The sequence below is a fragment of the Carassius carassius genome, chromosome 44 (assembly GCF_963082965.1).
Source record: "Carassius carassius chromosome 44, fCarCar2.1, whole genome shotgun sequence".
Taxonomy (NCBI): Eukaryota; Metazoa; Chordata; class Actinopteri; order Cypriniformes; family Cyprinidae; genus Carassius; species Carassius carassius.
This window is the reverse complement of record NC_081798.1, coordinates 27,036,183-27,050,063: the sequence shown is the minus strand read 5'-3', so window position 1 is coordinate 27,050,063 and position 13,881 is coordinate 27,036,183. Positions and strand designations below refer to the sequence as shown.

General features: G+C 40.3%; 1 protein-coding gene across 1 annotated transcript in view; it reads left to right on the top strand.

Annotated features, from left to right (window-relative positions):
• Positions 1 to 6,992: 6,992 nt before the first annotated feature.
• Positions 6,993 to 13,881, top strand: part of myg1 (myg1 exonuclease) — a 12,403-nt gene continuing 5,514 nt past the window's right edge. Inside the window, exons 1-2 of the mRNA XM_059537192.1 lie at positions 6,993 to 7,149; positions 11,168 to 11,280. Coding sequence (XP_059393175.1) covers positions 7,000 to 7,149; positions 11,168 to 11,280 — 263 coding nt within the window. The 5' untranslated portion in view covers positions 6,993 to 6,999. The remainder of the gene's footprint in view (positions 7,150 to 11,167; positions 11,281 to 13,881) is intronic.

Here is a 13,881-nt window from a genome sequence, read left to right as displayed (position 1 = left end):
CAAGACTTCACTCGCATCTCGGGACAGCTGACAGAACAGTCACTTGACTAATCAGGTCATTGTTGCATTGTCACAAAAATGTATAATTTGCACACATTTTTAAGTATTTTAAGCCATGGTACTCGCGCGCTCCGAAGGCTGTATTATGTGCCCTCACAGTCACATCCAAAGTTCACGCGTATAAAGCCGCCTCGCGAGTAGCCTATTATTATTTTCGTAGTTTGTCAATTTCATGGCACACTCTGCTTAAACACATGGGGAAAAAATCAATAATTAAACAACACTGCGTCGTCAGTGTTGGTATTGTATCGGACACTTGCACTTAACATGAGGCTATATGAAAAACAAGCTCAAATGGAGTAAACAGGTTTTTGCTGGCGAATGAGGAGATCTGTGTTTTGTCTGTCAACAAAACGCAGGCATCTGAGGCAAGTGCATCGCATTATACGCTTTCATCAACTCTTACAGGTTATATAACGTTTATTGTTGCTGCCATAGTTTGACCAAACTCCCCGCCACAATCACTCCCTTTAAATAGACTCCATGATGGTTTGCCAGCTGATGATGATGATGATAACAATAGCCTAATAATAATAATTATAAAAAGAAAGAATAATAATAATAATACAAATTAAAAAGTTATGTAGGCTACTAGCTATTTTTTAGTTATGTTTTTGGCAGTTTTTGGCCTACAGAAATTTTTACAAAATTTAACAATAAATAGCTTTGATATTTGATCACTATGGTTGGTTACAAAGACTTTACTATTCTGAAAATAATAACGAGATACAAACCTGTAAATATTCAATCGACTTTTCTTAAATTTAAAACAAAATATTAATGCATCCGTAATTTCCATTTCTGAATAGTTGCTATATGGTCACGCAGGTTTGCGCATTAAACTCGTGTCCCCGAAAAATAGTCTATCAACAATTATGTTGTTTCCCTGAACATGACCCCTCTTAAATAACGCACAGGCCTAAATAGAAATGATCAGAAACAAATCCAAAGCTGATCTGCTTCAACACGTCGAGTTGTTTTTGATTCGGTGTATTTTAAGGAATCAAACGAGTGGATTGAACGCACGCATTAAGACAATGTCTTTCTGCCACCTGGTGTCTGTTTTAGTTTCATATTAAACGTAGGTCTATCACATCATTGATTCCATCATGTCATATTTATGTCTTCAAAATGTAAAACACTTCATAATATTTCTATGCACTTGTAGGCTAATTGCTGTGTAAATGCATTAAGATCTCTTCTGTATTGATGGCTCTGATGAAGCTCTGGTTGGATTTTAGTGGTAGGCTAACTGCCCTACAGTCTTGTCCTCTAAATGAATTTATCGATGTGGATTAACATGACGTTCATACATTTAATAAGGTTGCCCCTGGACATGAGTTTATGGAGGTAGGCTAAAGATTACCACCGCTTAATAGAATAAAAAAAATGTTCAAAAGCATTGGTCAGTATGCTTGCGTCGACTTCACTGTAGCCTAAATCTGCCCTGCTTCCTTTCCGTGAGTTCTGACCGAAAAATTGAAAATATCAAGCGCTTCAGTCTCAGAGTCCCAGGGCTTAATTTGTGCCACAACACGCCGGATCTGGCACCTCCGAAATCCGATCTGGCACCTCATTTTGGCGGATCCCCCTCCTCCAGGGACGGCGTTTCCATATGGCAGACAGAGAACAGCCAGATGTGCCGTGAAAAACTATCCAAAATTCATATCTCTATTATAATTTGTTATTATTATTTATTTTCTTTACTGAAACACTATGTCTTTAAAGGCTAATGTTTTTGTGTGTTTGAAGACTGGTTTTTCGCAAGCCAATATAGCCTACTTTTGTACGTTTTAAATGTCCTGTGCATAAGCGCTTAATCATTTATATCATGAGATTTTGGCCAAGTGAATTAAACAACAAGAAAAACAAATCGCCCATATAGCAACAATAAATGTTATATAACCTGTAAGAGTTGATGAAAGCGTATAATGCGATGCACTTGCCTCAGATGCGATCTCCTCATTCGCCAGCAAAAACCTGTTTACTCCATTTGAGCTTGTTTTTCATATAGCCTCATGTTAAGTGCAAGGGTCCGATACAATACCAACACTGACGACGCAGTGTTGTTTAATTATTGATTTTTTTCCCCTTTTCTTTATTTTTTTCCCCATGTGTTTAAGTAGAGTGTGCCATGAAATTGTTTTGTTTGTCAACACCCACAACAGACATCATATTATGTGTATTTGATTGCTTAAGCTCAACAAACTACGAAAAATAACTCATATAATAGGCTACTCGCGAGGCGGCTTTATACGCGTGAACTTTGGATGTGACTGTGAGGGCACATAATACAGCCTTCGGAGCGCGCGAGTACCATGGCTTAAAATACTTAAAAATGTGTGCAAATTATACATTTTTGTGACAATGCAACAATGACCCGATTAGTCAAGTGACAGTTCTGTCAGCTGTCCCGAGATGCGAGTGAAGTCTTGTGTCGGCGCGTGCTGCAGGTCACTGTGCAGACGAGATGCGCTGATGAGAAGCGTGCGAGAGAGTTCATGGATTCGAAGACTGGTTTCGAATGAATTATTTAATCGTAAATTTTGCGTGGATTAATTTTATTATTCAAACCTACAAGCTATGTTGAATAAATGCAGGAATTTTCCTCATTATAAACTTGAAAGCTGTGAGAATTATTAAAACCATGCGGCATAGCTACACAGTCCCCCACTGAAATTTAGGACTTTGTTATACAGAGATTTGTAAAATAAAATTCCACAACTTTTTCAAAACGTTTTTAGGCCTGGAAATTGTTGTTTTAAAATTGCATGGCATTTCCATGTTATTCATGAACATACAGACCCTAAAAGCAACTGATGCATGCAGTCAATCACTTAAACTGCTGACCAATGTGATTGCGCGAGTGCTCCGTCACCTCTCCCTCCTGTAATCACATGCCGGATCCGTTACCCTGCTTTGTTCCAGGACCTCGCAATTTACAAATTAAGCACTGCAGAGTCCCTGTTTCATGTTTGTTAGCCCAGGACATTTTACAAATCCAGACCAAACGATGTTCTACGGCCATGTCCGGAATAAAGAGTAGCCTATCCATGTCACACAGTAGGATTTAGGATTTTGACCATATACCTCGCAGTCACAGACCGTATCAACGTCAGTGAGCTATACTAATTGTATTTCTCCACACAATAGGCGTCACTGTGGCCTCAACCCTTCGCCTTCGCTTACTCTGAGCTCGATTGCTATGTCTGAGGTAAACCACGCCCTCCTCATTACCCTACGCAGGAAGAAATGTAGGAAGAAATAAATGAATAAATAAATAAATGTATAAATAAATAAATGTATAAATAAATAAATGTAAAAATAAATAAATGTATAAATAAATAAATGTAGAAATGAATAAATGTATAAATAAATAAAATAATAAATAAATAAATATGGAAAAAAAATATATACATAAATATGGAAATAAATGTATAAATAATTATTTGTTTTCGTTTTTTTTGCTTTTCTATGTATATTTATTTATATATTTATGTATTTATTTATTCTTATTTACATTTATTTGTATATGTATTTATGTATTTATTTATTTTTAAAATTGGCAGCTTCGGCATTCCATATATAGGTACATATATGCACGTATATATGCACCTATATGTTCACCTATAATAGTAAAATTAAAATCCATAGCTGCTAGGCAACATAAATAAAAGTCCAAAATGTAGAAATGTACATTATTTATTTACTCAAGATCAATCAAATAGTACAAAACAAAAAATATAGTACAAGAACAAAAATAAGACAAAAAACCTGCTAGGCAACATAAAAGTCCAAAATATAGAAATGTACATTATGTATTTACAAGAACAATCAAATAGTACAAGAACAAAAATAAGACAAAAAACTGAACAGAAAAAAAAAATTATCTTTATTGTTCTTTGAAGGTCTGTCATGACGCGCCTCATCATCCACCTCCTCAGCCTCCTGCTCCTCCTCTTCCTCTTCCTTCCTGCACTATCCAATGATGTTTGATAGGGTGTCTGAGATTTTTATTTTTTCCTCTTTTTTTTCGGCGCACAAATTTTTTAGCGGATAAGCATTTTCGTCCACACGGATCTGGCGTTTTGGAAGAGTGAAACCGATGTTTTAAAACCGGGTCCCAGAGTGGATATATTTGAAAACGCCGCCTTTGCGTTTCGTCTGGATGGCGAATCCGTACATTTTCTGAAAATATGGCGTCATCAGCCCACGTCTCGCCCCTAGTCAAACACCACTACATCACGTAACAGCAACAAAAACATGAACAAACACTGAACGATTGTATTTTTTATTAACTAACATTAACACGGATTAATAAATGTATTTTTCCATGTTCGTTTGTGTACCACGCGCAAGGTTTATCAGCAAATCCATGTCTTCTTCTCCGTTTTAAGTCTATCTCTGTGGCGGAATTACAGCGCCACATGCTGGTCTGGCATATACATCGGTTTCGTGTGGACGGGGTCGAAGAAGTAACGGGTACTTACGGTTATGGATATAAATGTAGCGGAGTAAAGAGTACAATATTTGCCTCTCAAATGTACTTGAGTAAAGTCATGAGTACTCCCCAAAAATGATACTCGAGTAAAGTACAGATCCCTCAAAATTGTACTTAAGTACTGTACTCAAGTAAATGTACTCCGTTACTGTCTGGCTCTCTATATCATGTTAATATATTGCTATAGTTAAATTCCATAACATGCCAATTACATGTGATACCAATTTCACATGTTCGCACATACATAAGTTCTTGCATATTTTTTTTCGTTAATTCTTAGTTTTTGCCTTGATAATAGAAAATATGAGCTAGGCATCATGTATGACAGTCAAAAATGGGATATGAGCTACAAAATGACGAGATCCTGCCATTATAGAAGACATATCCTGTATGTATAGGGCTTATATGTGGATATGAAGAAGCAATACAGACCTATATTTCCTGTATATGCACATATATGCACCTCAATTTTGCCTATATGTGGCATATATACGCATATATGCAGCATATATATTATCATATATGTGCATATATGCAGCATATATGTGCATATACACTGTCTATAGGTTTCATATATGCACATATATCCACATATAGGTTCATTCCATGTGGGATATGAAGTGAGGGGAACACTTTTTGGAAGCGAAGTAAATGAAAATAATGACTTTGTCAACAGTCTCCTCTGTGTCTCTCCATATCACTGTATGCTGTGTATGCTCTTCTGTGTCCCCCGCACCACAAGAACGAACAGAGCTTTTATGGGTTTGGAATGCCATGGAGGTAATTGATTAATGACAAAATTTTCATTTTAGGTTGGAGTATCTCTTTAATCTATACAACTTTGTGGGCAGTAAATCTAATGGATCCTGAGACTGTTGATTTGGTCCAGAAACAGAAAAATTATGTCTAATTTAACCCTAAATGATGTTGAAAAATTTGTCCACTGACCACTTTTGAATTAGTTTTTAACCTTGTAGGGAGGTTCTATGAACGTCTATTTTGGATGCACTGAACACGTCATAAAAAAAAATGGCAAGGTGAGAATTATACAGTGTATATACTGTATAAATAGCATATAAATTATGCTTTCAATTTGCTGTATTCCTGAAATTGCCGTGATAATGTTAAAATAAGAACAGCTCCAATGTCTAAAATGACTGATGCATGAAGCATCACATCCCTTTGTTATTCAGACAGTCAGTGTGTTGAGAGGCGCTGTTCCTCGTGACTTGTGGAGTGTGTGTGTGGTTACAGTGATGTTGAATGGTTTTAATGCTGTGTATGTTGTTGTTTTGCAGCAGTAGTGATTCTGACTGAAGACAAGCACTAACACACAACTTGCTGTCCTCAGTCAGGGTCTGATCTCTCAAGTGTCAGGGCTAAAAAAATAAAGCCCAGCGGCAAAAAAAAAAGGATAATCAATAAGTAATGTATAGCACTTAAAGGAGTCAACCTGGTTGAGTGTTATCTCTATGTGTTATCTCTATGTCAGACATGCTAGCTTTCCCAAGACAGACGAGCTTAGAGTGGTTACAATCATCCGGGTTTGAATCATGCTCAAATGTATTTTACTTTGACACAATATTTACACTGAAACTTGAAGGGAGCTATGGTAAGGGGCATGACATTTCCTGACCAGGTTTCGAGTGGAGCCAATCACAACACACACTGGCCCAGCTAAACCAATCACAACACATACTGGCCCAGCTGACCAATCACAGCACACACTGGCCCAGTTAACCAATCACAACACATACTGGCCAAGCTGACCAATCACAGCATACACTGGCCCAGCTGACCAATCACAACACACACTGGCCCAGTTGACCAATCACAGCACACACTGGCCCAGCTGACCAATCACAGTAACCATAGGCCCAGCTGACCAATCACAGCACACACTGGCCCAGTTGACCAATCACAACACACTCTGGCCCAGTTGACCAATCACAGCACACACTGGCCCAGCTGACCAATCACAGCACACACTGGCCCAGCTGACCAATCACAGTAACCATAGGCCCAGCTGACCAATCACAGCACACACTGGCCCAGCTAACCAATCACAGTAACCATAGGCCCAGCTGACCAATCACAACACACACTGGCCCAGTTGACCAATCACAACACACTCTGGCCCAGTTGAGTGATCATATAAAACATTTATTTTATCATTTTTATTCATTTATTATTTATAAATTTTTATTTAATTAATGTTTTAATAACGATGCAATTACTTTGTCAGCAAATCTTGGGATTTGTACAGCTCAGAATTAAAATGTCTCCTGAATGCCCAGTGAACAGTGTTTTATTAAAAGCAACTGATGAAATAAGACACACCGTGAGATCGCTTCATACTCTTGACCGACAGGAGGCGCTAACGCTGCTTCGCCAGCCGTGAAACACCCTTCCGGGGGAAAAAGGAGAAGAAGAAGTTCATGAGCGCGCTCCGCCGGTCGGTCATTCACGTGTTTCTGAATAACGCTGTTCTGAGGAAGATGAAGATGAAGATCGGGACTCATAACGGCACTTTTCACTGCGATGAGGTTCTGGCGTGTTTCCTGCTGCGACAGCTGCCGGAATACAAGGTGCTCTTCATCACTCATTCACAGTCTGTTATTTCACTTCATCATCAGATAAAGCACTTTATCACACAGTGGATCAACATAAACAGTCTCATGTTCACAGTGTCTCTTATGTCAGCGTGTAGTATGCTGTACTTATTCCTCCTGTACTGATCTGAGGGGTTATGTGTTGTTTACTGTAGGAGCTGCGATAGATGAGTTAGTTTATTACAGGAGAATGATCATCTGTGTGCTCTTCTTCACCATCTGTGTGCTCTTCTTCTTCACCATCTGTGTGCTCTTCTTCATCATCTCTGTGCTCTTCTTCATCATCTGTGTGCTCTTCTTCACCATCTGTGTGCTCTTCTTCATCATCTCTGTGCTCTTCTTCATCATCTGTGTGCTCTTCTTCACCATCTGTGTGCTCTTCTTCTTCACCATCTGTGTGCTCTTCTTCACCATCTGTGTGCTCTTCTTCTTCATCATCTCTGTGCTCTTCTTCTTCACCATCTGTGTGCTCTTCTTCTTCACCATCTGTGTGCTCTTCTTCTTCACCATCTGTGTGCTCTTCTTCTTCACCATCTGTGTGCTCTTCTTCATCATCTCTGTGCTCTTCTTCTTCATCATCTGTGTGCTCTTCTTCACCATCTCTGTGCTCTTCTTCTTCACCATCTGTTTGCTCTTCTTCTTCACCATCTCTGTGCTCTTCTTCTTCACCATCTCTGTGCTCTTCTTCTTCATCATCTGTGTGCTCTTCTTCTTCACCATCTGTGTGCTCTTCTTCTTCACCATCTGTGTGCTCTTCTTCTTCATCATCTGTGTGCTCTTCTTCACCATCATCTGTGTGCTCTTCTTCTTCACCATCTGTTTGCTCTTCTTCTTCACCATCTGTGTGCTCTTCTTCACCATCTGTGTGCTCTTCTTCTTCACCATCTCTGTGCTCTTCTTCTTCACCATCTGTGTGCTCTTCTTCTTCACCATCTGTGTGCTCTTCTTCTTCACCATCTGTGTGCTCTTCTTCTTCACCATCTGTGTGCTCTTCTTCTTCACCATCTGTGTGCTCTTCTTCACCATCTGTGTGCTCTTCTTCTTCACCATCTGTGTGCTCTTCTTCTTCACCATCTCTGTGCTCTTCTTCTTCACCATCTCTGTGCTCTTCTTCTTCACCATCTCTGTGCTCTTCTTCTTCACCATCTCTGTGCTCTTCTTCTTCACCATCTGTGTGCTCTTCTTCTTCACCATCTCTGTGCTCTTCTTCTTCACCATCTCTGTGCTCTTCTTCTTCACCATCTCTGTGCTCTTCTTCTTCACCATCTGTGTGCTCTTCTTCTTCATCATCTCTGTGCTCTTCTTCTTCATCATCTGTTTGCTCTTCTTCTTCATCATCTGTGTGCTCTTCTTCTTCATCATCTGTGTGCTCTTCTTCTTCATCATCTGTTTGCTCTTCTTCTTCACCATCTCTGTGCTCTTCTTCTTCACCATCTCTGTGCTCTTCTTCTTCACCATCTGTTTGCTCTTCTTCTTCACCATCTGTGTGCTCTTCTTCTTCACCATCTGTGTGCTCTTCTTCTTCACCATCTGTGTGCTCTTCTTCTTCACCATCTGTGTGCTCTTCTTCATCATCTGTGTGCTCTTCTTCTTCACCATCTGTGTGCTCTTCTTCTTCACCATCTGTGTGCTCTTCTTCTTCACCATCTGTGTGCTCTTCTTCTTCATCATCTGTGTGCTCTTCTTCTTCACCATCTGTTTGCTCTTCTTCTTCACCATCTGTGTGCTCTTCTTCTTCACCATCTGTGTGCTCTTCTTCTTCACCATCTGTGTGCTCTTCTTCTTCATCATCTCTGTGCTCTTCTTCTTCACCATCTGTGTGCTCTTCTTCTTCACCATCTGTGTGCTCTTCTTCTTCACCATCTGTGTGCTCTTCTTCACCATCTGTGTGCTCTTCTTCTTCATCATCTCTGTGCTCTGTGCTCTTCTTCATCATCTGTGTGCTCTTCTTCACCATCTGTGTGCTCTTCTTCTTCACCATCTGTGTGCTCTTCTTCTTCACCATCTGTGTGCTCTTCTTCACCATCTGTGTGCTCTTCTTCTTCATCATCTCTGTGCTCTTCTTCTTCACCATCTGTGTGCTCTTCTTCACCATCTGTGTGCTCTTCTTCTTCACCATCTGTGTGCTCTTCTTCACCATCTGTGTGCTCTTCTTCATCATCTATGTGCTCTTCTTCTTCATCATCTGTGTGCTCTTCTTCACCATCTGTGTGCTCTTCTTCTTCACCATCTGTGTGCTCTTCTTCTTCACCATCTGTGTGCTCTTCTTCTTCTTCATCATCTGTGTGCTCTTCTTCTTCATCATCTGTGTGCTCTTCTTCTTCATCATCTGTGTGCTCTTCTTCATCATCTCTGTGCTCTTCTTCTTCATCATCTGTGTGCTCTTCTTCACCATCTCTGTGCTCTTCTTCTTCATCATCTGTTTGCTCTTCTTCTTCACTATCTCTGTGCTCTTCTTCTTCACTATCTCTGTGCTCTTCTTCTTCATCATCTGTGTGCTCTTCTTCTTCACCATCTGTGTGCTCTTCTTCTTCATCATCTGTGTGCTCTTCTTCTTCACCATCTGTGTGCTCTTCTTCACCATCTGTGTGCTCTTCTTCTTCACCATCTGTGTGCTCTTCTTCTTCACCATCTGTGTGCTCTTCTTCTTCACCATCTCTGTGCTCTTCTTCTTCACCATCTCTGTGCTCTTCTTCTTCACCATCTGTGTGCTCTTCTTCTTCACCATCTCTGTGCTCTTCTTCTTCACCATCTCTGTGCTCTTCTTCTTCACCATCTGTGTGCTCTTCTTCTTCATCATCTCTGTGCTCTTCTTCATCATCTCTGTGCTCTTCTTCATCATCTCTGTGCTCTTCTTCTTCATCATCTGTTTGCTCTTCTTCTTCATCATCTGTGTGCTCTTCTTCTTCATCATCTGTGTGCTCTTCTTCTTCACCATCTGTTTGCTCTTCTTCTTCACCATCTCTGTGCTCTTCTTCGTCACCATCTGTGTGCTCTTCTTCTTCACCATCTGTTTGCTCTTCTTCTTCACCATCTGTGTGCTCTTCTTCTTCACCATCTGTGTGCTCTTCTTCTTCACCATCTGTGTGCTCTTCTTCATCATCTGTGTGCTCTTCTTCTTCACCATCTGTGTGCTCTTCTTCTTCACCATCTGTGTGCTCTTCTTCTTCACCATCTGTGTGCTCTTCTTCTTCATCATCTGTGTGCTCTTCTTCTTCACCATCTGTGTGCTCTTCTTCTTCACCATCTGTGTGCTCTTCTTCTTCATCATCTGTGTGCTCTTCTTCTTCACCATCTGTGTGCTCTTCTTCTTCATCATCTGTGTGCTCTTCTTCTTCACCATCTGTGTGCTCTTCTTCACCATCTGTGTGCTCTTCTTCACCATCTGTGTGCTCTTCTTCTTCATCATCTTTGTGCTCTTCTTCTTCACCATCTGTTTGCTCTTTTTCTTCATCATCTCTGTGCTCTTCTTCTTCATCATCATCTGTGGGCTCTTCTTCTTCATCATCATCTGTGGGCTCTTCTTCTTCATCTCTGTGCTCTTCTTCTTCATCATCATCTGTGTGCTCTTCTTCTTCACCATCTGTGTGCTCTTCTTCTTCACCATCTGTGTGCTCTTCTTCTTCACCATCTGTGTGCTCTTCTTCTTCACCATCTGTGTGCTCTTCTTCTTCATAATCTGTGTGCTCTTCTTCTTCACCATCTGTGTGCTCTTCTTCTTCACCATCTGTGTGCTCTTCTTCTTCATCATCTGTGTGCTCTTCTTCTTCACCATCTGTTTGCTCTTTTTCTTCATCATCTCTGTGCTCTTCTTCATCATCATCTGTGGGCTCTTCTTCTTCATCATCTCTGTGCTCTTCTTCTTCATCATCATCTGTGTGCTCTTCTTCTTCACCATCTATGTGCTCTTCTTCTTCATCATCTGTGTGCTCTTCTTCTTCACCATCTGTGTGCTCTTCTTCTTCATCATCTCTGTGCTCTTCTTCTTTATCAGGAAGCGGAGATCCTCCGCAGCAGAGACGCGTCGCTCCTGAAGCAGTGTGATGTTGTGGTGGATGTTGGAGGAGAATATGATCCCAGTCAGCAGCGCTATGACCATCATCAGAGGTACGTCTTCATCATTATCATCATCATCCTGCACTAGAACTTTACAGAGCCTTAATGCAGCGTTTCTTAATCTGCCCAAAACTCTCACCTTATTTATCAAACCTGGCCAATTACAGAAGCTGTCAATGAGTTTTTCAGGTTATTCGACATTTACCCACTTTTTATGTGCCTCTCTATGCTATATGTGTCCCTGCAGCACAGAAGCAGTCATCAGTATCACAGGTACATTTGAAGTAATAGACAACAATACATTGTATGGTTCAAAATTATAAATTTCTCTTTTATGCCAAAAATGACTCACCCTCATGTCGTTCCAAACCCGTGAGACCTCCGTTTATCTTCAGAACACAGTTTAAGATATTTTAGATTTAGTCAGAGAGCTCTCAGTCCCTCCATTGAAGCTGTGTGTACAGTATACTGTCCATGTCCAGAAAGGTAAGAAAAACATCATCAAAGTAGTCCATGTGACATCAGAGGGGCAGTTAGAATATTTTGAAGAATCAAAAATACATTTTGGTCCAAAAATAGCAAAAACGACGACTTTATTCAGCATTGTCTTCTCTTCTCTTCACCAAATCGAACTGAATCGTTTTAAATGGTTCGCGTCTCCAATACGCATTAATCCACAAATGACTTAAGCTGTTAACTTGTTTAATGTGTCTGACACTCCCTCTGAGTTCAAACAAACCAATATCCCGGAGTAATTGATGTACTCAAACAGTACACTGACTGAACTGCTGTGAAGAGAGAACTGAAGATGAACACCGAGCCGAGCCAGATAACGTACAACAGACTGACTCGTTTACGAGTCAAGAACTGGTTGCATCGGTTTTCGGATCACCAGTAGTTCTCTCGGACAGTTCGATTCAATAAACCAGTTGAAGAAAACGGTTCACCAGTTCTTTTGCGCTCGACGTAATGGCGCCTCGGTTCTCGAATCGGACGCGTCTGACAGAAACGGTTCTTGACTCGAAGTGAAGTGAAGTGACATTCAGCCAAGTATGGTGACCCATACTCAGAATTCGTGCTCTGCTTTTAACCCATCCAAAGTGCACACACACACACACACACACACACAGAGCAGTGGGCAGCCATTTATGCTGCGGCGCCCGGGGAGCAGTTGGGGGTTCAGTGCCTTGCTCAAGGGCACCTAAGTCGTGGTATTGCAGGTCTTAGGTGCCCTTGAGCACGTGCCCTTGAACTACTCAACAGATGTCACCACAAACAGATGGTGCCCTTGAACTACTCGAGAACGAGTCATTATCTGGCTCGGTTGATTTGGGCTGATTTGCACTCAAACAGATGGCAATCATGCAGATACATTCACAATCAACATAAAACACACTCTCACATATATAAAAACTGTTGAAAAATAAAAGAAACACAGAAAAAGGCGATCGCTATAAGTTCTGCCTCCATCAGCTGACAGGTGCGTCAGAGCGCGTCACGAGCCCTCAGGAGAGAGCGCCAAAATTCAAATAAACTATCTTTCGTCTATTTTTCATTCATTCTTTTTTCCGGTGGATCGTCTCATTTTGTTTGTGACACTGTACTCTGCAAAACCATGCCATTTTTTTTACTATCAAGACGCAGTTTCCGACCGTGAGTTATTCCATAACGGACACAAACAATTCTGTCGCTGAAGAAATGAAACGTAAACAAAGGGAATTATGATCCATATTACAACGTTATTGCTTCATTGGACCAAACGTGCTCCATGAGATGACGTTCAGTGGACCCTTACCTTTCTAACTAAACTGGGATTTACAGCTGTGGATGTTTTTATGACTCGTTATTATGACGGATCTGGTATGTACAGCGTTTCCATTGTTCATGTTTGTATGTGAACTGCTTACTCAAATGTAGCAAATACAGTCTTTATAAGCTTTCCATTGAAAAACAGCGATCTGTCGTCGATGCTTGAGGCTTAGATAGCGATACATAGTTTGTCAGGATTTTGTAAAATTTGTCCCGTTTCATTTAATCGATTCATAAACACTGACACGTGCGAGTTTAGGGGCGTTCAGGACGAGGGCGTCGGGGGGCAGGCTAACAGGTTTTAAACAATAATGAGCTTTTCTTGGATAGTATATGTCCCTTATGCCATCTTATTTTTTTATTTTAAAAACAACTGTAAAACAATTGTTGATGAATAGAATGTCTTAATTATTAAGAACGTACTTTTTGTCATAATTTTTGCTGATAGGGCTATAAATAATAAAATGCTTTGCTCAAAAACTCAAATATGTTGTTAGTACTTCTCACCTCACAAAATAAGACCAAAGTATGCCAAACATTTAATGTTGCTGTCAAATTATTATTTATAATGTTTTTTTCTAACAGGGTGGAATGGAGTATAATGGGGTGGACAGTGTTAACAGGTCGACGGTGGATAAGCTTTCCATCATTGTCCTGCATGGTTTCCCATCTGTAATGTGTGGAACTACACCTATATGATATTGTTACTAAACGATTCCAAAAATAAATTAATAATCCAGATTTCTTTTGGGGGAGGGACACAAAAAATACAGATGTGGTTCCTTATCACAATCAATCATAGTGGCAAAACAATTATCTGTTCAGATAGCTAGAGAAATAATT